Here is a 27,610-nt window from a genome sequence, read left to right on the forward strand (position 1 = left end):
TGAAGTATTTCCATAAAGTTTAATTTTACAAACTACCATAGCCCCAAATTAAAAACCTCATCCATTTAAAAGAAAATTCTCTTTTTATAGAGCACCTTTAAAAAGAAAGGGGTGGTGGTGGAGGGCATCTGTTTCCTTGCTGATGTCTTTTCAGCAAGACATTGCCTGGGGATAGGTGAAGTATCAAATCACACAGTAAAACTCAAAATGAAATACTTCCTGTTTAGTCATCTTAGCTTTTATAGGTGATGCAAAGGTTTCAATCAAATATGATCCCTCCCCAAATTAACAGTGCTTCATTAGGTACCTTGAATTTCTGTTGACATTAGACAGCAGGTAGAGTAAAAACCCATACAAATTTATGCTGAGTATTGAGTATCACTACTTGTAGGACTTCAGCTCACTAATTGGTTAAAGCAGCCTGATTTAAAAAAAACAAACTGACCACTGACAACCACGTATTTCTGCAAACATTTCATAATCTCTCTGGAGCGCTGGTACTTAAAGCAAAAGAAGATTTAGTTAAGACGTGTTAGATTTACTGTGCTTGATCATTCTGTGAAAGCTGTAAAACTATCAAGAATTAAAAACATTTAAATTAGCCTCACGTGTAAAAATATGGCCCTAGTGCCCTACAAGCAAAAGAATTTACACAAGTTGTGCAATCAAAAGAAACAAGAGACCCCTCCCCCCCACCTCATTATTTAGAAAGTAAAATCCCAAAATTATTCAAATCTTCCTTTTTACTGCGTGGCTGGCATGTCTTTGTGAGTTCACTGACTGCTGACTTTCCTAACATTTCTGGTGTCTCTCAACCACCTTGACTAGTTAGGATTCTGTTGCGTTAATGTGTTTATCATCAGCATGTGTAGAATTTATACCATCTACCATTCTCCTTCTGTAGCCCTCTATAAATATTTTTATTTCTCTCTCCTCTTAAATACCCTCTGTATTCACTCACCTGAAAAGCATGCTTTAAAATAAATTACAGTACTGTTAATACATGCTATGTCAGACCAATAATCTGTACTGAGATTGTCAAAAAAAGGTAAGATTCCAATGTATGAATAACCAAACTTTAAAAAATATAATTGCAGTTCCTTGTGATCCCGTGACTTATGGCCTTTTTCAGAGCTTTATATTAACCTCAGCTGGGAAGAAGCCACATTCACTGTTATCCAAATTATATTCAGGTTCTCTACTGTAGAACCTAACACTACAGTCTCCCAAAGGAAAGGCCATCTAATGTGGCTGCTAAGATTACAATAAAACTAGGAGAATGAAGAAAAAAAAAAATCAAGATTATTACAGAACATGCACCCAGACTGCTCCACACCTCAAAACTAAATACAAAAAACCCCTTTAAAACCAATTTTAAATTATTTTCCTTAAAAGAGGCAAAGTCAAATCTAGTAGAAGGGCTCTCAAACCCTTTCAGATGGTAGGGCATTGCCTCTTTCTATTCACATAAGACCCCTGTGGCAACAAAAGCAATTGCTTAACATGGAAAGTTGATACTACATTAGGAAATCATGGAATTAATTTGTACTGAACTTAACATGGGTGAGCAGTTGGAAATGAGGTGAGCCAATAACGTGATCAGACAGCCTCTTGCAGGCTAGTTTCAAAATTTGATTTTGTTGATTTTTAAAATGAAATTACTTTAATGTGTGTTACACCTGGCTCCACATCCACCTGCCTTTTTCCTATATTTAAGAGTTTCCTCCCTCCTTGCTATGTAAAACCATCACACACAACACAGCAGACACTAAGGCCTTTATCCTGCAAATACGTAACCACATGCTTACCTGTTCGCAAGATCAGGAACTAGGTAATTATATATAAACAGGTCCCTAGTCTGGACTGCACTTAAGCACATGTTTAACTTTCAATACTTGCTTAAGTGCTTATCTTGAATAGGGATGGGCTTTAGCACATGCTTAAGTGCTTTCCTGCGCTGGGTTCAGAACACATAGGGGAAGGAGCCAGTTAAAAATCCTACACTCTTCTGGACTTTTTCCACCTTCACTGTTGTGATAGGTAACACTTATGATTATTGTATCAGGTTACAGGGAAAAACATTGCCATATATTCATTTTTAACAGTAAGATGGGCAAGAAGGACGTAGCATTTGATCAATACCATCATCAATTTCCTCTGGCCAGCACTGGGCAATCTAGACTCCCATCAGTGATGGGGGTTTGCCACTCATACCTGGATAAAACTCACAGCTCTGTTTTGAGTTTCTCATTTAAATCCTCCTGGTCGATCATGTTCATGTTTCCATACCAGTGATGGTAAGAAAGGAGAGCTGCATTTTTGGCGGCAATTGCACTCATTTCCATGGCACTTGCCACCCATTCTATGCCATTAAGGTAGTATATTCTATCATGGAGGATTATAGGTGGGCATTTCTTTGGGAGACTGTAGTGCGGGTAAGCCAGCCACTTCTTCTCTTTCACAGATTCATAGGATGAGAAAAGCAAATTCATCTGCTCCTTGGTGAGTGGTTCTTTCGAGAACACTTTCCAAACAGCAGGTCCCATGGGTTGCTTCACTTCCTCGTGTGTGTTTTGGACAGGAGAGACAACACCTATGCTGTTGATAAACAGTTTGGGATTTTCGGTTGTGAAAATGCTAGCTAAATGAAAGCGGGATGGGTCCTTGTAGCCGAAGAAGGATGCGTTTATGCGCCCATGAACAAAAGTTGCCACCGTCTGATGGTAATGGTCTGAGAACTGTGCAACGAGCGGGTTAAAATTCCGGAAGGTGATGTTGGACATTTTATGATTCAGTGGTGTAGCAATAAGAACTATATCATACATGTCTGTCGTTGACCCTGATGCAGAGTTGTAGCTCACTTCATACAACTTAACTGTACCTCCTGGAAAAAAGATAATATTTGAGAGAATGCAGAATCCTCCTGGCAACAGGACATGAGTGTATTTTTTTGGGTTAATGCTTTTGTAAACTAGAATTTTTTGGGGGGAGCGGAGGGGGGAATTTTCCCTTATTGGACTAAGAACTTTTGCATCACATGTTGCACACCGGATCCTTTATTGACATAATTTAGAACAATCACAAGACTAGTGATTTTTGGGTGCTCAATTTGACTCCTTATAAGGGGCCTAAAAATCAGATGGGCTCTATATGTACGTAGTGACCTGAATACCAGGGCTCTTGAGATCGGCATCCAAATGTTTCAGCGTATGCCAATCTCTAGTTTTAAAGCCTTTTCCTCTTAAGTCCAAAGAAAGCGAGTGCGCCTCACCTGTGCGTTTGGGCCGCGTTCTCTCCTCTATAGAGGTAACCGTGCCAGAGATAAGTTGTGCTTTGGAAGCATAAAGAAGGCCAGTGCAGACAAGTTTGTTGCCACCTTTTACTGACCAAAGTCCAGAGTCTGCACCTGCCAAAGACACTGCACCTGCAAGGGAAGAGAATGATATTCCAAACATACTGTTCTAACATCCCATTCACTGAATTAAGCAGGGGATTGCTCTTCACTCAGGGCTGGAATAGTAAAATGGAGCTAAGAAAACTATAGGTCTCTAGGAAAGTGACACACAAAACTTGCTAAAAATAATGGTACCAAATAGGAAAGAAAATTGTTCAGTAGCTATCGGAATATCACAGTGAGCAACAGAAGTAATCCCCCTTTCCTTAGGGCTGAATGCATCGCCTTCAAAGCCTACCCACGCCTAGGGAGCAAGAATCCTAAGAATGAGTTTCCATTACAACACAGCAGAGGTCACAACACCCAGCCCTTTAATGATAGTTTCATCTGTCAGCAGATGAAACTTGTAAGTAAGGGAAGACAATTAAACACGCACCTACAAACCCATTAATGTTGGCGCCTTGGCCGTAATTGACTCTCATGACTGGAGTAACCACCTCATAGATAAACTTCTGGGAGAAGCCAGCCTTCTGCATAGTCTCATCAATGGTCCGATTCAGCATCTGGATGAAGTCATTCCCTCCGAGCGCATGAAGCAAGCCCTCTGTGCTGCTGAAGGAGTAGTCATGAGACTGATAGCGGTAGATTCTTTATCCAAAAGGAGAAAGACATATTAATAGAAGACTAATCTTGACTATACAAATTAGCACAGAACAATTGACTTGCAGTCACTGACTTAATGTAAATGCAAAACATTTACAGAAATAGCAGAATTTCTCAGTGCACTTCCAGTTTTTCATTTTTCTCGGCAAAGACCAGTATGCGGAGGGGTCTGACCATTTTAGATTTTGTCTCTGTTCCAGTGCTCCCTCCTGACAACTGAGATCAGCTGTGGTGTTCGTGCCGATAGTCCTTGGAAGTGCTTTCTTGGGAACTGGAGACAAGGGATTCTCAATGGGACCATCAGAATCTCTTAAACTTCAGAACAAGGGACAAGGCTCATCTTGCCAGCCAAACCATAGCCTAACCCATCTAAAACAAAGCCCTGTTGGGTCTTTTCATAACTTTTCTGACTTCTTTCCTCGTGGGTGGGTACTTTTGGTCACTGCAGGCAGTTATTAATTAACGCCTGTTTCTGTGTTTTATGCACCCAAATGCCAGCGTGATGGACACACTACATTAGGGCAAATTGTACTGATGACTCCTTTCGCTCAAAATTATGTTGTCTGGTCTACATTCTACAATGTACAAGTGGTGATTGCTGTGTTTGTGCTTACTGCTACAAACTTACTGCACTGTTTAAACAGTAATCCTGTTTTAATTAGAATAGTTTACAAAGTAAAAGGGCAGGCAACAAAAACTACTCATAGAGATCACCCCACTGCCATGAAGAACGAATCCTGGGTTGCCCTAGCTATATTGCGACATACCCTCATTGGAAAAAAGACCCAGGAAGATCACAGGAGAGAAACAGAAAGAGGACCAAGAAAAAACAAACCTCTTTATTAATAAATGTTCCATAGCATCCATTGTCATAGACAGTACCCACCAGTTTTTAAATCACTCCAATAGGAGAATTAATTCAGTTCAGGCTTTACATCATTACCTCATAAACTTGTCCAAGATCTCTTCCACCCACATGTTCATTCGCACAGGGTTGAATCCATAATGCCAGAGAAGTTTCAGAATATTGATAATGTACCAGCTACTCTCCTCAAATACAAACTCTTCTCCATTGTAAATGCCCAGAAGGCCATCTCGGTTCTCAGGAACAGAGAGTCCTGCAAAGGAGAGAAATATCTGCCATAAGCTACCAGGGCCTGCTGGCATAATTTAAAAAGGAACAGGTCTATCTATTGCACAGTACTGCTCAGGAAGCATAGAAGGTGCATCATTATAAACAATGACAAGTGTAATAATTCTGACTTATCAGTCCAAACTGTCTAGATTTTTATTATTTCCTTTTAAAAATCTGAGCAGCAGAGCTTGCTCTGAAAAATTTGAGTGGTGCCCCAAGAGTGCAGGAGTTCAAAATGACTTCCTCTAAGATTATACCAGGATTGTTTCAACTCAAGTGAACGATAATGTAATGTGCAGGATAATGTGTATGTTCAGTATTGTCCTGGAGTGGAGAGAATCAAAGCTACTCAAACAGGCCACGAGCTGCTAACAGAGATTTCCTTTCAGCTCAAGCACTATGAACCTGTACTTTGAATCAAGAAGCTCTGCGTTCTAGTCTCTGTCTGGCTTTAAAATTCAGAGTGGCTGTGGTATACAGTATAGCAATAACCAGGAAGTTCATGGATTTATTACAATATACCTTAGATATTTTGCTGTGGTCATCCCATTTAGTCAAGAGCAGCTAAACACTTAGAAGGAACAAAAGGATCTTGCAAAAAAACCTAAAAAATATAAAGCGTTTCAACCCTCTAAAATAACACCTTTCAGAGTAGCAGCCGTGAGTAATACATATGATTTGTTTTGTTTTGTTTATTACAGTCACCAAACTGAAGCTTGCCAGCCTCCAAACCCAAGGAGACTCTAATAACAGTTTTGTTAGTTGGGCAGATGTAATGGAATACACCCCTGGGTTCACATCATACACACTATTGTAATAATCTTTGTATAAGATATGCCTTGTGAGGTGTCACTTGAAAACTCTTTACTTGCGGATCGGTAATGTCATGGTAAAATGTGTGTAACAGCTTAGAATCATAGGACTGGAAGGGACCTCGAGAGGTCATCTATACATGAAGTTCAGGGGACAGGACTAAAGTTATACATTTCCCCTGTATGACGTTAAAAATACGTTTAGACTCACGTAGCACCAAACTGGTCAAACAGACCTGTCTTGAATAAAGGAGTGTATGCTTGTCTTAATTTGCATTTAAGCAGTAAACAGAGTCATCAAGGAGAAGGGGGGAAATGGAGAAAATAAATAAAGAAAGCTCACATAAGTGAAAAAGACCAGCAGAGAACATCCTTCCACACACTTTCTCTCCTGGTTCTCAACTGAAAATGTTTTTCAAGAGGGGGCTGAAACTATAAAAAGCAAACACACCGTTACCCACCTCATTCTCTGCACATGAGAAGAGAAAGGACTCTGTGGGAGGAGTCCTGACCCGAAGAGTTTGGTCAATAAAACTGTTTGAAGCTGTGAAAGTAGAATGAATTATATTGAAATTATAATTCATTAAAGAAATGCTGCTTGAAAGGTTTGTTGAAATACAATTGTCAGGAAGAGAAACATTAAGGAGTGTGAGACAATGGGTCCTCAAACTAATTAACTTAGAGCTCCTACTGAGCTAGGAGATTGGTAAACATTAGTATGCAAATAAGGTATGTATATATATTTGTCAGTTTCTGCTTCCTTTTGTCTCCTATGTTAAATTGGCTTTGGCTTATCTATGTAAATAAGTTAGCTTGAGCTTTTGCAGAAGGCTCACATATATCTGGGTGCATTGGCAAAGCGCTTTGCTAATAAACAGAGTGGTCTGACAAATTCAGTGAGTCTTGAATCTGACCTTGACAATTTGGAGGTCCCACCGAGATGGCAACCGTCTTCACTGGGGCCGTGTGACTCCTGACCGTTCTTAGGACGGCCGTGGCAAGCCGGCACCTGGGCATTTGGCCCGAGCGGTCCTCCGCCAGAATGGAAGGGTGCATGACCACAGTGAAGTCTACGCCATCGAACCTGTTGGTTCCCTCTCTGTTCTGGTAGGGATCCCGGGATCTGACATCAGGAATCTGGTCAGGTAATTATTTCTGTGTTTTGTCCGGACTGAGGACTGTCTTGTCTCTGTGTCTATCCATCCTCCCTGTGGTGTGTTTGAGTCTGGGTGTCGTCTCCATCCAGGGATCGGCTGACCAAAGGATTCCTGTCCCCACAGTCTGAGTGAGTGAAATCTGCACAGTCGCAGCCGCACCGCACCTTGGGTAAAACCCTTGGTGTGAAAGCAAGGGCGATTGAGGCAGTAGCCTGTGGGCTCCTTTTGTGTGTTGCACCAGGCATCGCTCTGACGAACCCAACTTTCCTTCTTGTGTGATTGGTGTGGAAAGTCCTCCTGTATGGGTAACCAAACGTCTAAGTCGGGACAGTTCCCTAAAGGAACACCGGCTCATTTTATGTATTTTAGGAAGGGTCTGGACTCCTGTAAATTTCTGGAAAAATGGTCTAGGCTAACTCAGGAGAATCCCAAAATTCAGTGGCCACTGTTAGGATCTTGGGACAAAGACCGAGTAGACGTCTTAAAAGACAAACTCGGCCAACCTAAAACTAAATTGGCAAAAGGAGAGGTTGATTGTTTCATGCAGTGGTGGGAAGAGGCAAATCATAGGTGGACAGAATCAAAACTTGCCTTTCTCAAAGATTCAAATGATAAGTTAAAAGCTTTATTAGAAGCCTCCTCTCCCGCTGCCAGACCGAGCGCTCCCCTTTATCCCATTCTCTGAGAAAACCAGGATCGATCCCATCCCCCTTCATACTCCCATCTCATTGTGGGAAAGGACGAAGAAAACCCCTTGTTAAATTCTGGGGATGACGATGAGGAAGATGCATTAATTGGCCTGGCATCCTTGCATCAGATCAATAGGCGGTCACAACAACTCCCAGGGGTCTCCAGTTCAGACCAGTCCAGATCGTCCAATACTGCCCAGGCCCATTCCTCCGGTACCACTCAGACCCATAAAGAAAAACCCCCCGTTCTCCCGAAACCCTCCAGTCTGCCTGACTCCTCTGTTTTTCCCCATACATAAGAAGATAGCCTTGACACTGATTGGGCGCAACGCTTACGCTCTGGCTCTAAACCTATCCAGGCTCCCCTCCGAATCCTGCATACTGGGGGCCAACAAGAGGGTCCCACTTGGAGCTATAAACCCTGGACTCGTACAGAGCTCCTTTCAATTGTAAAAGGCTTTCCAAAGCCCCTGGAAAATCCTACCACATTTGCAGAGGAATTCTTGTTAGTGTGCGACACCCATGAACCCTCTGAGGCAGACCTCCTGCGGCTGGGCAAGCTACCTGTAACCCTTAGCGAGCACGAAAAATGGCTCACAGCAGCCAACTGGCCCATCAGCGAGCGCCGTTCAACTTTACCAGACACCGGTCCTGACGCTGAACACTGGAAAAAGTGTAAAGACCGAGCTAAAAACCTACATGAGGCCATCCCTCGAGTATGGACTCCAAAAACAAACTGGACAGCCATACATTGCTGTAAACAGCGACAGGGAGAAAGTCCGGGTGACTAGCGCACCCGACGGACTGATGTTTTTCTGCAACATTCTGGTATACAGCAACCGGGTGAAAATGGGAAGGGTGCCCTGGCTCATGCGTTTGTTAATGGCCTCCTACCTGCTATTGGCAGTGTGCTAAAGCGAGTAAGTGTTGGGTGGGAAACTGAAACCATGGATAAATTGCAATCAGTGGCAGAACCCTGCCATCGCACTCTAAAGGGAAAGGAGGAACCATCTTCCCAAAAGTTAATGGCCCTGCAAATACAGCGTTATTCAGGGCAAGGTAAACAGTACCCGGGAGGGGGACGTGGTCACGGGAGGGGCTGGAGAACTGGATTTTCGGGTTTTGGGGGTGTTTGTAATTACTGTAAACAACCCGGACATTGGAAAAACGAGCGTCCGTGCCGGCCTAATAGCTCTGTAAACAACCAGCTAGACCCCCTGTCGGCACAGCCAGACAGTCCCCAGACTTCCTTTGTCCCACAGCAATGACAGAACACCAGGGAACCTCAGGAAATTTTAGCTCCTTTACTACCTCTCACGCCCACGGGTGAATGTGTTTTGACTATTAATGATCTTTCTCTCCCTTTCCTTGTTGATACGGGAGCTTCGCTCTCTGCAGTCCGGACTGCCGACCTGCCTGAGGTTCCCCGCTCCGAAAAAAACTATATCCGCTGTGGGCATTACGGGAGTCCCAATCTCTTATCCGCTTTCAAAACCTCTACCAGTCCAGGTTGGTCCCCTTTCCGAGGACCATGCATTCCTCCTCTCAGATTCCACTCCGGTGAACCTTTTGGGTCGGGACCTGTTATGTAAACTTGGCTGTACCATCTACTGTTCCACGAATGGTGTCTACTTACAAATTCCCCAGTCCTCTCTGAATGATTCTGTAGCCTCCCTGCTGTCTGAAACTCCCTTTTCCACTCCGGTCCCCTGCTGCCCATTGGTCCCGTCCTTTGAACACTTAATTTCACAAGTCCCATCCTCTCTGTGGCCAACCCACCCGTCTGAAGTGAGCCGTTTACATACTGACCCCGTCTGCATTATTTTTGATTCCTCCAAACCTCTGCCTCGCCTGTCTCAATACCCTTTAAACCCCAAAGCAGAGGCTGGAATTGCTCCAGTCATGACTGCCCTGCGGGAACAAGGCATTATTATCCCCTGCTCCAGCCCCTGTAACACCCCTATCCTCCCAGTTTGAAAAGCTGATGGTAAATCGTGGCGGTTTGTTCAGGATCTTCGGGCCATTAACCGCATTGTCATACCTGCCTTTCCTGTTGTCCCTAACCCAGCGACGATTCTGGCTTCTATCCCACCAGATGCAACTCATTTTACTGTTGTTGATTTGTGCTCTGCTTTCTTTTCTGTCCCTGTTCACCCTGACTCCCAGTTCTTGTTTGCCTTTTCTTACAAGGGGCAACAGTACACATGGACCACACTGCCCCAGTGGTATACTGAAAGCCCATCATATTTTTCCCAAGCATTAGCCTGAGACCTTGCTGACCTTGTTTTCCCGTCCAGGTCCATACTGGTCCAATATGTAGATGATCTACTCCTCTGTTCCCCTTCATTGTCTGCCTCTGAAACTGACTCTTTAGTGCTCCTTACTGCCCTAGCAAATAAGGGTCACAAAGCTTCTCGCTCTAAACTACAACTCTGTCAAGCTTCTGTCACATACCTTGGCTTTCTCCTCTCCCAGGGTTCCTGTGCACTTTCTCCCCCTGCGTCCAAGCTACCCTTAGCTTTCCCCGACCCTGCTCCCCACGCCAGGTCCGGAAGTTTTTAGGCATGGCTGGATTTTGCAGACAGTGGATTCCCCAAAATGCCTCCCTTGCAAAACCTCTCCAGGAACTCACTCGATTCTCTGTGCCTGACCCCATGCCGTGGCCCCCTGAGGCCAATTCTGCCTTTGTTTCCCTCAAACAGGGTTTGGCTTCTGCCCCTGCCTTAGGGCTGCCTGACTATTCTAAGCCTTTTACCCTTTTCTGCCACGAACAAGCTGGGTGTGCGCTCGGAGTTCTCACTCAGATGCACGGAGAAAAGAACCGCCCAGTGGCTTATTTCTCTGCCACTTTAGACCCTGTTGCCCAAGGCTTACCCCCTGCCTGCGTGCTGTGGCTGCTGCAGTGCGCCTAGTCGAAATGTCTGATTCCCTTGTTCTCCGCTCTCCTCTTACCCTCCTGGTCCCTCACTCTGTAGAAACTCTCCTGCTACAACGTAACACAGGCCACCTCTCCTCTGCCAGCCTTACCAGGTACGAACTTTTACTACTATCAGCTTCATATATCACCATAAAGCGTTGTTCTCAGTTAAACCCTGCCACTCTCCTTCCTTTGCCTAATGACAGTGATCCCCACGACTGCCTTGCAACTCTCTGCTGTCACCGTCTCGCACTCTGACCTTTCTGATGTGCCTCTCCCTGACTCTGACCTTGTTTTATTTAGTGATGGTTCCTGTTTTCGAGACGACCAAGGTCGTCTCCTTGCAGGATACGCTGTAGTTTCACTCTCTGAAACCCTGGAAGCTGCGCCTTTACCTTCTGTAACCTCAGCACAAGTCGCTGAATTAGTTGCCCTCACCCATGCCTGCTTTAAGGCAGAGGGACGCTCCGCCATCATTTACACTGACTCCCGCTACGCTTTTGGGGTTGTACATGACTTTGGTACCCTCTGGCAAACTCGGGGTTTCCTTACCTCTGCCGGTACCCCTATTAAAAATGGGCCCTACATTGCTGCCCTCCTGTATACAGTTTTACTTCCGTCTGCCCTAGCTATTGTTAAGTGCCCTGGCCGCTCAATGGCGGATACTGATGTTGCTAAGGGTAACGCATTTGCTGACGCCTCTGCTAAACATGCTGCTGCCATAGAACCTTCCCCAGATGCATTTCTAGGTTCCCTTTCTGTTTCTATAGCGCCACCGTCCCGCACTGACCTCACCCTGCTCCAAGACTCGGCCCCAGAAACCGAGAAAGAATCCTGGGTTGCCCAAGGTTGCTCTCTACATCCCGATTCTCTTTGGCGCTTGCCTACCGGAGCCTTTGTAGCCCCCTTTTCACTCTACCCGTCTCTGGCCGCCCTGCTACACGGTGTTTCACATGTCGGAAAGGAGGGGATGGTCTCTGCTGTAACTAAGACAGGATGGTGGGCCCCCCATTTTAGCTCTTTTGCAGCCCGCCACTGTGCAGCCTGTACCATTTGCCAAAGCCATAATATTGGTAAACCTATAAAAGTGGCCCAAGGGTTCCGGGGCCTGCCTCAAGCACCGTTCTTGCATTGGCAACTTGATTTTGTACAAATGCGTAAGCGTCAACAATATGAATTTATATTGGTTATGGTATGTTTATTCTCTCTGGTTGGATTGAAGCCTTTCCTTGTCGCAAGGCTGACTCACTGTCTGTTGCCAAATGTTCGTTAAATCATATTATGCCTGCCAAGGGAATTCCTGCTACTCTGTCCAGTGATCGGGGTACACATTTTACTGGACAACTTGTTCAACACCTGGACCGTATATTGCATATCAAACACTTGTTGCACTGTCCCTACCACCCACAGAGTGCAGGTGCAGTTGAAAGACGAAATGGTGTACTTAAGAATAAGCTTGCTAAAATTTGTGACTCTACAGGATTAAGCTGGCCAGTAGCCTTACCATTAGCCCTTATGGACATGAGATCCACTCCATCCCAAAGGCATAAATTAAGTCCCTTTGAAATTGTTATGGGACGCCCTATGCGAGCTATGACGACCATTACTCCCGTTCCAGATTTGAACTTGACTCACAGTGCGCTCCTTCAGTATTGCAAGGGGCTAATGCAAGCTGTAAGTCACTTCCATTCACGGGTTCGAGTCGCCTGGCCCATGGAACCCACCTCAGACACTTGCCACAACCTCGAGCCAGGTGATTGGGTCTACATACGGCGCCCTCATCGAAAGCACGCCTTGGAACCCCGGTGGAAGGGTCCTCATCAGGTACTGCTCACTACACAGACGGCTGTTAAACTATCTGGCATCACAGCGTGGATACATGCTTCACAGTGTAAGAAGGCACCGCCCCCAGAGAACCAATCATCACCTCAGGACAACGCAGAGTCAATTTTGACTCCAGAAGAAGACGCAGAGGAACAGCCTGCAATACATTACAATCTACGCTCTCGTAAGAGTTGCCAGAAGCAGACGCTGTTTCTCGGCTGCTGGTATCTTACGGTCTGGGGAGACCACGATGACAATTCTTTTATCCAGCAGCAGGTGTGGATAGCTCAGACCCTTAATATTTCTAATTGCTGGGTCTGCAGCCACATCCCAGCCCACTCTCAAACTGGTGTTCCTGTCCTGGCTATCCCACTCAAGTCCCCAGACCTCACTGGAGGGCCTCTTCCATTTAACGAAATATGGAACAGCAATGACACTTGGGAAGCGGTGGGAATAAATGCATCTAAATGGATAAGTGTGGTGGAGGGAAGGGGTCATTGGCGTTGGGTGTGTAATGGGACAGGGCTGGATCTGGGGAAAAGCTGTTGCCTTCAGCATATTGTGGCCAATGGTGTATGGGATTATTCAAACAAAACTAAAAAGTGGCGGGCCGGGTATGGAGATACGAATTTTTTCTCAACCTGGGATCAAACAGAGAAATCAATCTCATGTTCCCCCTACAGTAACCTTAGTGAAAACAATACAATCTTTCAATGTCATGCAAATAACACCACTCCTCGTAAGGAGAATTACCCTGTACCCTTTGGAGGATACTACTCCTCCTTTGCAAACACCTATATGACAAATGGGTGCAACCGACCCTTCCCGGCCTTAATAAGCCATCACTGGGTGTGTGGGACCAGAGCTTATACTGCACTACCAGCTAATTCGTCAGGAATCTGTTATCCCGCCCGACTCTTCCCACAATTCCGAGTGCCAGGAACCTTCCCTCGAGAACGCCTCCGCAATTTCATGCGAAAAAGAAGGGACTTAACATAAGCCACTTAACCTGGGAAGAGGCCATTGGCAGTTCCTTCATACCATGAGGGGGAGTAATACACCATGCAAAAAGGCTCCTAAGGTTACAAGCAGTAGTTGAAATAATGGCAAATGAAACCGGAGAAAGTTTAAGAGCCCTGGCCAAAGAAACAGGGGCAATCCGACAGATGGCCCTCCAAAACCGTCAGGCATTGGACATAGTGCTGGCGGCAAAAGGAGGGACTTGTGCTCTCATTGAAAAAGACTGCTGTGTGTATATACCAGACAACACCAATGAGGTAACAGATCGTGCTAGCCACTTAGAACAAATCGCATATCTTCCCCACGAAGAGCCAAGTTCTTTATGGAAGTGGCTAAGTAACCTTTTCAATTTCTCTGGCACAGGAAACAGGTTGTTTCAGGGAGCCCTAACTCTCCTGTTTGGAATCCTAATAATTTTTGTATGTTTTCAGTTACTTTCCTGTTGTATCCGAAATTGTGTCAGGCATGCTACACAGATAGCTGCCCCAAACCAGAGTGCTAATTTGATGATTTTAAATATCACTGATGAACAAAGAGATAAAGAACGATTGATATGTGGAACCCAGTAATTGTTGGTCATTGCGTAGCTTAACCAAAAGGAGGGATTGTGAAAGTAGAATGAATTATATTGAAAGTATAATTCATTAAAGAAATGCTGCTTGAAAGGTTTGTTGAAATATAATTGTCAGGAAGAGAAACATTAAGGAGTGTGAGACAATGGGTCCTCAAACTAATTAACTTAGAGCTCCTACTGAGCTAGCAGATTGGCAAACGTTAGTATGCAAATAAGATATGTATGTATATCTGTCAGTTTCTGCTTCCTTTTGTCTCCTATGTTAAATTGGCTTTGGCTTATCTGTATAAATAAGTTAGCTTGAGCTTTTGCAGAAGGCTCACATATATCTGGGTGCATTGGCAAAGCGCTTTGCTAATAAACAGAGTGGTCTGACAAATTCAGTGAGTCTTGAATCTGACTTTGACAAAGCATATGCTGAGAAACTTTGCTTGAATCTAATATCGTTTGTTAAGTTAGGCACTAGAAAGCATTTTATCTTCATTTTTCTTGTAACCTTTGTAACTTTTATGCCTCATTACCTGTACTCAAAATCTCTCTTGGTAGTTAATAATCTTGTTTTATTGTTTTTTCTAATCCAGGGTGTTTATGTTAAAGTGTCTGGGTAACTCTAAGATAACAGGCTAGTGTATATTATTCCCTTAAAGGAGTAACAGACTTAGTATATTTGGACTGTCCAGGAGAGGATGGGGCAGTACAAGGCATACGTTTCTGAGGGGAAATCCAGGACTGGGAGTGTGTTGGGATTACCCTGCAGTATAAGCCAGGCTAGTGAAACCCAGGGTGTGATTGGCAAGCTGCAATTACACAAACACATCTGGGAGTGAGCTGCATACTGGAAGGCTGTTTTTGAGTAGTCCAGGTTGGAGGCTATATCAGCAAGATTGGTCCTGCTTTGATGGGGATTTGTCCTGCTTTGAGCAGGGGGTTAGACTAGATGACCTCCTGAGGTCCCTTTCAACCCTGATATTCTATGATTCTAAGACATTGCAAGGGACTCCAGGTAAGAAGGCAGGGGTGACACAGCCCCCCGTTGGTCTGGATTGCACCCCACTATGTCACAGCAGCCTGATGGATTGTCCTTTCATGGATACCAATGTAACTCCATTGACTTAAATTGATGTTCCTCTGTATTTGCATTGGTGTGAGTGGAGAAATGAGCCCAGCGACTTCTGCTCCTTAGGGAAAAGTCACATACCTAGCACCTTCACGAAATGCTTCATATGCAGGTTAAGAGGATGGATGATGGCTCCTCCTGCTTCATAGTCTTTTCCTTCCACATTTATAGTCGCCAAACGGCCCCCCACCGTTCCTTTCTCAAACACGTCAATCCGTACGTCTTTCCCAAACTTCTGGCGTAGAAAATAGGCTGCCGAGGTGCCCCCAATACCAGCTCCGATAACAGCTGAAGATACATTTTGAAAGGAAGTTATTTTCCCCATTTTAGTTAATTTACACAGATACATTCCAAGTCTCTCAATTCAGGCAGCCCTCATGCTAGTGTCAATTATGGCTCTCTTCTTCCAGTGCTGTCTCTATCGTTGGGACGACAGAGACCGAGTTTTCATTTTGAGGGTAGAATATTCAAAAGCACCTAAGTGACTTGTGCTCCTAAATCTCTTTTGTGCTTTTGAAAATCCCACCCTAAATTCTTTAAAACCACAACCCTTCAGCTGAACGTTAATTTGGGAGAAGCAGGAAACCTGGTCTACACTAGAGAATTAGTCAACTGAACTATCCACACCCGTGAGTGGCGCATTTAAGCTGACCTACCCCCAGTGTAGACAGCAAATTCTTCCATCAGCCTAGCTACCGCCTCTCCGGGACGTGGAGTACCTATACCGATGGGAGATCTCCTCCCACTGGAAGAAGTAGTGTCTACACTGAAGCGCTACAGCGGCGCAGCTATGCCACTATAGCATTTCAAGCGCAGACAAGCCCAAAGATTATGAGTTGCTCACATCCACATGGTAACATGAATCGTGTATGTAATATAGCTGGCTGTGTCACGTAGCTGGTTTAGCATTCCAGGAACGTTGGCAAATCTTGCTGCAGGGCAGGGGTTGCCGCATCAATTAGTAATTCATATTTATCATTTGTGGTAGCAAAATAAGGGACTTGCAAGCACTTGATGGACTTGGGCAAGTCACTTAGGTACAAAGGTATTTAGGCTCCTAACTTCCTGGACCTTGGGCTCTCTGTTTCTCAAGGTATCCCTATACTACAGAGTCAGCTAGGCTTCATAATTACATCTTGGGCCTGCACGGTCTTGCTGCTTCAGTAGTAGTCATCTGCACCAGCATAAAAACATGCAAAGTGGGTGTAAAATGCTACCACACTAGAAGGGTCGTACGTTCCACCACCTTGCACTGGGGCAAATGACTGCACAAGGTGCAAGGCACCAGAGACACAAGACTCGTTTCTTCAAAGTTTGCGTGTGTGGTGGGAAACTATTGAGAACATAGACTCCTAAGGGCAAAGAAAGTAATGAGCAACTGTGAATCCAGGAAGTATTTTAAAGCTCAGTAACAGATTCTCACAAACTTCTAAACTAGACATCCAATCAATATCACATGGGCTTCACTTAGGCTTTTCTTACAGACGGACCTACGCCAAACACAGAAATTTAAGGGTCTATGAACATTGGGGAGTTTCCTGAACTTTGTGGCTACCTACAGGATTTTAGTGAGCTGGAAAAAAAAAACCATGGCTCCAAACTGTCCCAAACACCAGGCATGTCTCCAATAATAATTAATCTATATTTTTAAACATCTTACAATTATTAAAAATGGAAATGGCCTGTTTTGCTTACTGTTGGGTTTGCTTTAAAAAATATGTTCTGAAGGGGGTCAAGTTAGGCACAAGCATCTGGCACTGCAGATTGCAGACCATAATGGGGGGGTTGTGAGCAGACGGGAGAGAACAAGATTAAGAGCCATTATCTGCTTCTTATAGAAGGGAATGGCTTTGAGTGGCCCATGGGGCTAGATAGGCTGGCAGACAGAGCCTAGATAAGGCATTAAGTGAGGAGTGACTGCACAGACCCGCTGCTCTGCTTATTCCAGTTACTGCACTGGTTCCCATCTGGAGCCAGTTGCTCCAGGTCCACCTCCTGCCCTCTTACCCCAAATGTCCCCAGTCACCCACTTCCCCTCTCCCTGGCAGCTTGTCCCAAGACTCCTTATCCCTGCCCCCATCTCCCCAGTAACTGTGCCCTAGACCCTCTCGCCCAGCAGTTGAGCCTCAGCTCCCCGTCACCCCCTTCGCAGCAAAAACTGTGCCCCAGCCGGCCTGCGCCAGGGATCCCTCTGCCCCTCTCCCCAGCAGCTGAGCCCCAACCTCCCCAAAACCCCCACCCCAGATCCCCAGCAGCTGAGCCCCAGCCTCCCCGAATCCCCCACCCCAGATCCCCAGCAGCTGAGCCCCAGCCTCCCCGAACCCCCCACCCCACATCCCCTGCCCCTCTCTCCTGCAGCTGGGCCCCAGCTTCCCCGAACCCCCCACCCCACAACCCCTGCCCTTCTCCCCAGCAGCTGGGCCCCAGCCTCCCCGAACCCCCCACCCCACATCCTCTGCCCCTCTCTCCTGCAGCTGGGCCCCAACCGCCCCACCCCAGATCCCCAGCAGCTGAGCCCCAGCCTCCCCGAACCCCCCCACCCCAGATCCCCAGCAGCTGAGCCCCAGCCTCCCCGAACCCCCCACCCCAGATCCCCTGCCCCTCTCCCCAGCAACTGAGCCCCAGCCTCCCTGAATCCCCACCCCACATCCCTCTGCCCCTCTCCCCAACAACTGAGCCCCAACCTCCCCAAACCCCCCACCCCAGATCCCCAGAAGCTGAGCCCCAGCCTCCCCGAACCCCCCACCCCACATCCCCTGCCCCTCTCTCCTGCAGCTGGGCCCCAGCTTCCCCGAACCCCCCACCCCACAACCCCTGCCCTTCTCCCCAGCAACTGGGCCCCAGCCTCCCCGAACCCCCCACCCCACATCCCCTGCCCCTCTCTCCTGCAGCTGGGTCCCAGCCTCCCCAAACCCCCCACCCCACATCCCCTGCCCCTCTCTCCTGCAGCTGGGCCCCAGCCTCCCCGAACCCCTGCCCCTCTCTCCTGCAGCTGGGCCCCAGCCTCCCCAAACCCCCCACCCCAGATCCTCAACAGCTGAGCCCCAGCCTCCCCAAACCCCCCACCCCACATCCCCTGCCCCTCTCCCCAGCAGCTGGGCCCCAGCCTCCCCGAACCCCCCACCCCAGATCCTCTGCCCCTCTCCCCAGCAGCTGAACCCCCTATTTCCTTCTCCCCAGTAACTGGGCCCCCAGCCGAGGCCCCCTGCCCCGCAGCTGGGCCCAGGCCTCTCCCCGCCCCCCCAGTACCGATCTTGCCGGGCGGGTAGCGCAGCTCGCTGGCCCCCGGCGCCCCCCGCCACAGGCAGGCGAGGAGCAGGAGCAGGGGCAGGAGCAGGGGCAGGGGCAGGGGCGCAGGCAGCCGGGCCCGCATGCTCGCCCCGGGCAGGGATCCCGGCCGCCGCCGCCGCGCTCCGCTCAGGTGGCTCGGGGAGGCGGCGCCCAGCGGGCGGGGGCGGGGTTGGAGGGAGGGGGTTTCCCATGGGCACTATGGGGCGGGGGTGCCCGGGGGAGATGCTGGGGGAAGGTGTTGGAGGGAGGGGGGCTCCCATGGGCACTATGGGGTGGGGGTGCCCTGGGGGAGATGCAGGGGGAGGGAGTTGGAAGGAGGGGGGCTCCCTGGGCACGGAGGGGTGGGGGGTGCCCTGGGGGAGATGCTGGGGGAGGGTGTTGGAAGGAGGAGGGCTCCCATGGGCACTATGGGGCGGGGGGTGCCCTGGGGGAGATGCTGGGGGAGGGTGTTGGAAGGAGGGGGGCTCCACTGGGCACTGAGGGGCGGGGGTGCCCTGGGGGAGATGCTGGGGGAGGGTGTTGGAAGGAGGGGGGCTCCCCGGGCACTGAGGGGTGGGGGGTGCCCTGGGGGAGATGCTGGGGGGAGGGTGTTGGAAGGAGGGGGGCTCCCCGGGCACTGAGGGCGGGGGTGCCCTGGGGGAGACGCTGGGGGGAGGGTGTTGGAAGGAGGGGGGCTCCCATGGGCACTGAGGGCGGGGGTGCCCTGGGGGAGATGCTGGGGGGAGGGTGTTGGAGAGAGGGGGGCTCCCGTGGGGGCGGGGGGTGCCCTGGGGGAGATGCGGGGGGGAGGGTGTTGGAGAGAGGGGGGCTCCCGTGGGGGCGGGGGGTGCCCTGGGGGAGATGCGGGGGGGAGGGTGTTGGAAGGAGGGGGACTCCCCTGGGCACTGAGGGGCGGGGGTGCCCTGGGGGAGATGCAGGGGGGAGGGTGTTGGAAGGAGGGGGGCTCCCCTGGGCACTGAGGGGCGGGGGTGCCCTGGGGGAGATGCTGGGGGGGAGGGTGCTGGAAGGAAGGGGGCTCCACTGGGCACTGAGGGGTGGGGGGTGCCCTGGGGGAGATGCTGGGGGGGAGGGTGTTGGAAGGAAGGGGGCTCCACTGGGCACTGAGGGGTGGGGGGTGCCCTGGGGGAGATGCTGGGGGGGAGGGTGTTGGAAGGAAGGGGGCTGCCCTGGGCACTGAGGGGCGGGGGTGCCCTGGGGGAGATGCTGGGGGAGGGTGTTGGAAGGAGGGGGCCTCCCATGGGCACTATGGGGCGGGGGTGCCCTGGGGGAGATGCTGGGGGGAGGGTGTTGGAAGGAGGGGGGCTCCCGTGGGCACTAAGGGGCGGGAGGTGCCCTGGGGGAGATGCGGGGGGGAGGGTGTTGGAAGGAGGGGGGTTCCCGTGGGCACGAAGGGGCGGGGGTGCCCTGGGGGAGATGCTGGGGGGGGGGAGGATTTCCTATGGGCCGAGGCGAGAGAGCCGGGGAGACAGCGGGATCTAGGGAAGGGATGAGTGGGGGGTAGGGGGGAGCCCCTAAATGTCCCATGGGGGCATTCCAGGCACAACACAGGGCCCTCAGAGAAAACTCCCAGTGACCAGATGTCCCGATTTTACAGGGACAGTCCCAATATCCAGGGTTTTGTCTTATAGAGGCACCAATTACCCCCCACGCCCTGTCCCGAATTTTCACACTTGCTGTCTGGGCCTCACTTGGATGGGTAATAACTCTGTTCAGTGTACACCTAGCCAGGACACCGATCCTCACCGTGTCTAGCCCTTGTGCCTGTTGGTGACTTGAATTCCGGTAGGGAATGAAAGTGTTTTTTCCCCTCATCTGCCTTGTGAAATAGGTGGGTGTTTGGCTGTTTCCCAGTGGGCAGGTGTTCCTGTCCCAAAACAATGAGGAGTCCTGTGGCCCCTTAAAAACTAACAGATTTATTTGGGCATAAGCTTTCATGGGTAAAAAACCCACTTTTTCAGATGCACAAAAAATAAGCCGCGGAGCCCGATTCACAGCTGGAGAATTCCCGTAATTTACACAAACTGAAGATGTGGCCCCAAGGGTTGATGTAGCGGAGGGAAGGTAGCGGAGATAATGCAGGATTCATGATTATGTGCCTTTTGAGGTCCAAAACCCTGTCTAGGTGGTGTAGTGAATTCCATCCTTCTCTCCCACCCTCCCTATAAACACCCTGCTAGTTTTCCACACGGAACCTAACTGGGTTGAGTGCCAAGCTCTGAAGAACTGTTGTCTTAACTAGATGTGTTGTTTTTGTTTGATATATTTGCATTTATACGTGCATATATGTATGTATATTTGTATCTTGCGTAGTTGGTGTATATGGTGCATGTTTATAAATTGTGTGAAGCGCCCAGATGCCATGGCAGTAGGGTCCACAAGTTAACAGCCTTGTGGATCTAGGCCTACATGTCCTGTAGAAAGAACAGGATGAAATAAAATAAATATATTCAAAATATCTGCCTAAATGTTATACATATTAAATATAATATTTGCAATTTTCCAGTGTCTATGCACATATAATCTTCATATTTTCATACCTATATGGGCCCCAATCCTGCAAAGATGTACACACTTGTTTAACATTATAGGCAGTAAATAACGTTAAGCCTATGTGTGTATCTTTCCAGGATTGGGGCGTGTGTATGTGTGTGTGTGAGATATATGCCTCTACGTTAACAGATACCAGATATATTTCTACATACATAGGCAAATAATACTTTATTAATAAATAGGAATATATCATACAATGCATTTGTAGATGTACTTCTACATTTTCATTCTATCTTACATGTGCCTTTGAAAATATAATGTGCATTTACATTTTAATATGTAATCATTCTATCATTTGCATGTTTATTTCTGTACATAAATATCTGCAATGGATGTTTTTGTAAGTATAATTCTATACATGTGACTATTGTATGGCATTCAGTATAATCTGTTTGCTTGCGAATATACAGTTGCATATATGTGAATATGCAATGCCAGTTATGCATTTGTACACACATGCGCAGCTTTAATGTTTGTGCCTTTTCTGCACAATGCATATACATAATTCTGTATTTGCATATAGGAACATTTGCTACATAAATAGCTGCTCTAATGCACGTTCACACCGTACATAACTATATTTATGGGCAATGCATGTGTATCTTATACTTAATACTGAATGATTAATTTGCATATAGGCACTGTTTATTAATGTTTGTAAGGCATGTGAACACACCTACGCAAATACTTGTTTGTGTCTGTATGACACACACAGATCTATAAAAAGAAAAGGAGTGCTTGTGGCACCTTAGAGATTAACAAATTTATTTGAGCATATTTATTCTCTGTGGATATTTGATTTATGTGGATGGTATTAAGTAGGGACCACAGAATTAGGTTGCAAAGCTCATCAGTGCTGCAGCCAGACAAACTTCATATCTGCGCCGCTGGTGTAGTGGTATCATGCAAGATTCCCATTCTTGCGACCCGGGTTCGATTCCCGGGCGGCGCACGGAACTTTTTTTTACACCCCACCCCCTACTTAATTATAGCAGCAGAGGAGTCAACCATAGCAGCGCACCGCCGGAGATTGCGGTAACATTTAGGCGACTGGAAAGGAAGGAACCGCCACCGGCCGGTAGTGCGCATGCGCTGAAGGAAGGCGGAGAGAAAAGAAACCGGCGGAAGGAGAGGGCTCACGTATGACGTAGCGCGCATACGGTCTGCGATGCCCGAGCCGGCGGAGGGAACGAGCCTCAGAGGTTAGTAATGCGCCTGCGCTTGCTGCCGGTCGGCGGGCTACCCCCCTGCGCATGCGCTGTTGCTCTCCCCCCCTCTCTGAGCCGGCCGCGCCGGACCCCTTCCCCCGCCGCCGCCATTTTGAGAGGCGCATCGGGGCTTATTGTCCGCCTTGTGGGCTTCGCGGGGCCGGCGGCGCTCGGGCTCCCCAGGCGCTGACTGGGCCGCGGCCGGCGCGGCAGGAGACCCCGGTGGGAGGGGCAGCGGTGGAGCCATGGAGGACGAAATGCCCAAGACCCTGTGAGTGGGGAGGGGGCGATCACGCCTATTGTTCGGCTGCGCGGGGAGGGGCCGGGCCGGGCCGGGTCCCCCTCCTCACGCCGGGCCGGGGGAGCTGGGCAGGGGCTTCCCCGCGGGGGCGGGGGAGCTGGGACTGCTTCACCCCCAGCGCCACCGGTCACGGGCGAGGGCAGCTCCATCTCGCCGCCTCGGGCAGCTCGGGGAGGGGGGCCGGCTGGGGCGGCTCTGTGGGGGGAGGGGGGCCGGCTGGGGGGGGCTGATGGGTGTTTTTTCCTAGGCTAAGTGGGTCCCTCATTCCCCACTCCCTCAGAGGGAGCTTGGGGGGCCGGGGGGGGGGGAGTAGGGGTTGAGGAATTGACCCAAACCGCCCAGTGCCCTCCCTCCATTGATTATCTGATTTTTTTCCCCCTGTTTTTTCCCCCTTCCTGTTTTTAAGGCTTTGTTCCTTCCGAGTCATGGTTTTTCTGTCCTCTTTATTTTTCTCTCTTTTTCCCTCTGTTCGTTCTTTCTTTCTCGTTCTCTCTCTGAAAGGCTTTTGTGTGTGTGTGTGTGTGTGGATTGTGTGTGTACCTTTTCCTGAGCATATGACTTAATCTGTGTCTGCTTGTATCTGTACAGTTGTATTAACCCAATTTGCAAACGCGAAGCCTGACCTTTTAAATGGATTCAAAATAATCCTGATTTCTAATTGAGTGAACACCTCCAAACAATAATCAAATGCCTGTATAGTTTAAAACAACTACAGCCACCACCCAACTTCGCAGTAGATTCCATTTCATGAAGACTGACCCTAAAGCTGTTTAGGAAATGTACAGGAGGCGTAAATCCTGTATAAATTCAGAAGTATTTGCTATACTAGGGCAATGTACTGTTAAAATAAACTGAGATGGGGGGGTGGTTGTAAATTATGAGGAATTTTCCTTGTAATGTGGGCGTCGTTAACACACTGCTTTGAAAATCTGGTAGCTTTTTCAAAGCAATCAACAGTTCACACAACTGGCTCCATTTGAATACATGGGAGAGCTGGAGGTATAACTCTTGTCTACATTTCTTCCCCCCTTCCTCTTCCTGACAGATTTTTATCTGGAGTGATTTTTAATGCTTAGACTTCATGATTTCACTGATCTCTAGCTTTGCTGTTCTATTAACTTGTTCTCCCAGCTAGGCTGCTGCCACCATCTATAATGTCTTACCTTTAGGTGTATTGATGTTTAGGTAGGAGTTGTGAAGGGGAATCAAAAGGAGGGGATCTTTCCAAAAGTGAGGGTAAAGTTCCTGCATTTGCCCTTGAATGATGCTTTGCACATGTCCCATGGGCATGATAAATGTCTTGGCTGACTTGCTGCTCAGGAAAACGGGACTCTTGTGACCTGCGCCAACTTTTCTAGTTTGTTTTCCTAAGTGATAAAGTAAACAAGCTATTATAAAATACTAAGGTCCCATTATCTTTTCAGTTTATCCATTTCAATTGCTTGAAACATGTGACCTATCCGTTTTCAGAACATTCTCAGCCCCGTACTCAGGTTTTAACTTCCTATTGTTGTTCTTATTTTTCCGCTAACTGATTTTTTTCATATGGAGTCTTGATTAATGGTCTCACCAGTTACTTCAAGTGTACTGCTTCTGCTTTAAAGAATGAATTAGCTGCACTCAATACATGCAGCTTATTGCAAAAGCCTGAATGTGTTTCTGACCTGCAAAAAATAGCGGTTGAGCAATATTCTGAGAATAGTAATTTTTTGAGTCAGTTTCAGGGGAGTTACAGTTAGATCATCTGGAATATTGTGCCATTAATTTAAATTTCAGTCTGCGATATTCACATGCTCAAGATATTGACTATAAGGACACTTTCCAACATATGAGTCTGGAGTTTATTTGGAATAGCTGATAGCATTAGTAAAACTGTACACAAAAATCCTAAAACCTTCATCCATAGAAGGATTAAATTAGTGTTCTATCCAACTGCAGCAAGACAGTATGATTGAACACTCATGTCCTTGGGTGTTTGCCAACTTCTAAACTTTATCTTTCTGGTTTTCTTAGAATAGTTGTTTCTAGTAGCTTTTTTTGGAGAACATAGGTTGTTTTTAAACAGCCTTTTCTTTATAAAGATATTCATGTTAAAGCCTTGATATTTTGAAGCTCAGCTGAGCTGGATTGATAGCTATATTGTTTAAGTAACTCAATCCCTGAGTAGCCTATTTATGTTTACATAGTAAGGTATGTAACCACTGATTTTGTTTAAATAAATGTTTGAGCATTCAAGTTTTAGGGTCACTTGCAGAACTTCACAGAAGCAGCTGAAGCCTACAGTGAGGAAATAAGTACCAGTTAATTAATGAAGAGTATAGTTAGGAGGGTATGAAAAACCATAATATTCCCGTATCTGGAGAGACTTTCCCTCCTCTGCTGGAACTGTTAGCCAGTCTAGCTCGGAAGAATCATTGATATTAGTGCCTGCTCCTGCGATTGTTGCATGTACATGCTTATTTCTGACTTCAGTTGTGTTACACTTAGGAGTGCAGGACTGGACCCTTAATGTATTTAATCTGTCATTGCCTCTCCACAGTAGCTTTACTGTAGCTTTGTCTCCCTGTGAAAAAAGCCTGTAGAAATGATAGTGGAGTATAGAAATATCAATGGGTAATGACTGTTAATATTTAGATTAACACAATGAAGAGTTATAATGTAGCAAGTGAGCCTAATCTACACTCCAGTATACATGTGCAATGCCAATAAAGCAGGGGTTCTCAGTCAGGGTGAAGCGATGTCACAACCACTGTGTCCTTCTCATTTTGCTCAATGGGAGATGGGTCTTGGGTGGACAGCATTGGTGAGAACCACTGCAGGAAAGCATAGTGTCCTTTTCAAACCAGAGATGCTGCTTTCAGTTTGCAGGCACACAGCACAGTTAAGTTCCATTTTAAATTTCACTAGTTATTCAGTACTTAACTTGATTCCCAATAAATTATGACTTCTCTAGTGTATTTGTAAGGGGTATTCAATGTAAATGCAATCTAGCAACTTATTTTGCCAGCAATCACTCCACATAAGGTATTGTTAATTTATTTCTATAAAGCCATCACATCCCCCAGTAATACACCTCACATACTTTAAAGTACTACCATTTTGTGTCTTGTTGTGAATTTGACGTGCATACAAATGTAACACTAGTAGTAAGTTAGTTTTTTTTAAACTTGGCACTACTGACAACTGCTGAATAGTTAGTAGGATGCTAGTTTGTCACCAAGCAATACTGTCTGTCTTCAGAGCTACATTTTTTATGATTACACCTTTGCTGCTCCCCCAAATCTTAAACTAAACTGCCCCGTTAACATGTTAGAGAATTCATTTAGCATATTTGACTTCAGTAATAAATATGAAAAAAAAAATCAGTCCACTTCTAGGAATATTGACTTGTCCACTTTAGAATAGCGTAGTTTTTCTCTGTTGGTCTACTGAAGCAGCAGCTATGGAAAACCACCCATTCTACTATGTCTTATATTGATTAGCTTGGCATAGTGCCAGTTTTTTTGAAAATAGAATTTGGGAATTTTTTATTTCAAATGGATATGAAATATTTCTCTAACAAATCTGTTTTTAGATTTACTACGCATGCATAATTTTTAAGCATAGTTTCCCAAATAATATGATAGTAGCTGGTCCATTTTATGAACACTACATTTATGAACTCTTTCAGCCTTTTGCTTCTTGTTAACTCTTTGACCAGAGCTTTTAATATTTTAGGAATGTTTGATACCAGCTCAGAACTTTGCATGCCTTTCTTTAGCCAATAAGTCCAAAGAATCTGCAAAGTTATTAGCCATTGAGACTAGGTAGCAGAGGTACACAACTGTAGGAGTTAAGCTATAATGAAAAGTAAGGGAAGTGGAAATTTGATATCTTTAACCCATTCTTCTACTTCACATTTCTGAGACTACTTGCATGTTTTACAGCTTCCATTTTGGCTTTCTCCATTAACCATCACTACCATTTAGCGAGTCATTGTTTGCTTTTCTGATGTTATGCCTCTTGCATGTCCATTAAGACATTCTGCATATGTATACAGAATTCTAGACATATGCACGAAGAACTGGATATTCTAGACACATATGCACGAAGAACTGAGTTTTGATATTAGACGTCACTGACACTAAGATGTCAGAAAACTTGTAGCACCATTCATTCATGTTGCAGATATTGATCCTGCGGGAACATATTTTTGCAGCTCCAGCTGATATAAAGTTTTGTATGGCTGCCAAGAGATTATACAACTAAATCCAACATCCTAGAAACTTCTTAGATTGCTATGTAATTATGCAGGTGAAAAGGAAACGTTATTCACTGAGTGTTCAATTTGTAGATATTCAGTTTTTAGGAAACATTATGACTTTTATGCTGTTAATAAAGCTAACTTTGAAAGCAGTGCAAGGCTATAAGTTCTCAAATAACTGAATTTAATGTACAGTAATAATTTAAGTGCAACGCTGTATAAGTCACTAGCCATTACTGGTGCAGGACTACATTTGATGTGGGGTGGGGCTGTTACTCAACTGATTACTGAACATCTGGACTCTTCTACCAAAACTTTTATTTAAATTACTCCACCTAATATCACTGTAAACATTATAATAGCTGCACTATTTATAAGAGAAATCTTTATCACTAAGATGCAGAGAAATCCTTGCTTTAGTCAAAACATCAGCACACACATTACAATCTGATCCTGATGAAATTTTCCAGGTGTGTAGCTTTTTAAAATATAGTCCCTGGGTCATACTTAAGGTTGCCATTTTTCTTAATGTATTACTTTTTTATTCATGCTTGCAGATGGCCAAAAGGCATTAAATTCCAGTAGAAGTTAATTAAAGGCATGGTAGCTGAGTGGACAAAGTGTCTGCCTTCTACGTCTCATATACTGAGCTCCTATTCTGTTGTGGTTTATAAGTTATTTAAGCCCTTTTATCTAGAAAAATGTAAAAAAAAAA

The 27,610-nt window shown here is 46.6% G+C and overlaps 2 protein-coding genes and 1 non-coding gene across 10 annotated transcripts in view; 2 read left to right on the forward strand and 1 right to left on the reverse strand.

Moving 5' to 3' along the window:
* Positions 1-5: 5 nt before the first annotated feature.
* On the reverse strand, positions 6-27,587 carry PCYOX1 (prenylcysteine oxidase 1). Of its 2 annotated transcripts, none has more exons than XM_043536489.1 (6): positions 23,816-27,587; positions 15,384-15,590; positions 5,001-5,175; positions 3,831-4,042; positions 3,272-3,424; positions 6-2,884 (listed from the first exon to the last, which is right to left on the reverse strand). In XM_043536489.1, the coding sequence occupies exons 1-6, from the start codon at positions 23,940-23,942 to the stop codon at positions 2,226-2,228; spliced, it is 1,533 nt and encodes a 510-aa protein (XP_043392424.1). In that variant the 5' UTR covers positions 23,943-27,587; the 3' UTR covers positions 6-2,225. The 2 variants fall into 2 exon arrangements, with proteins under 2 accessions (XP_043392424.1, XP_043392425.1); XM_043536490.1 differs by lacking the exon at positions 23,816-27,587 and adding an exon at positions 18,552-18,745.
* Positions 22,025-22,095, forward strand: TRNAG-CCC. Its single transcript has one exon. It is a non-coding gene; the product is annotated as a tRNA-Gly (tRNA).
* The window catches only part of TIA1 (TIA1 cytotoxic granule associated RNA binding protein), a 38,250-nt gene continuing 32,926 nt past the window's right edge, over positions 22,287-27,610 (forward strand). For 3 of the 7 annotated variants that reach the window (XR_006287603.1, XR_006287604.1, XM_043536491.1), the window contains exon 1: positions 22,407-22,622. Coding sequence is in view for 4 of the 7 variants with exons in the window: in XM_043536491.1 (XP_043392426.1) it covers positions 22,597-22,622 (26 nt within the window). In the remaining 3 variants the exon portion in view is untranslated. Of the gene's footprint in view, positions 22,623-27,610 lie in introns of all 7 variants that reach the window. The other 4 variants (XR_005223473.2, XM_037886522.2, XM_037886519.2 and 1 more) reach the window with 3 other exon arrangements.

Source organism: Chelonia mydas, chromosome 26 (assembly GCF_015237465.2).
Source record: "Chelonia mydas isolate rCheMyd1 chromosome 26, rCheMyd1.pri.v2, whole genome shotgun sequence".
NCBI classification, from domain to species: domain Eukaryota; kingdom Metazoa; phylum Chordata; order Testudines; family Cheloniidae; genus Chelonia; species Chelonia mydas.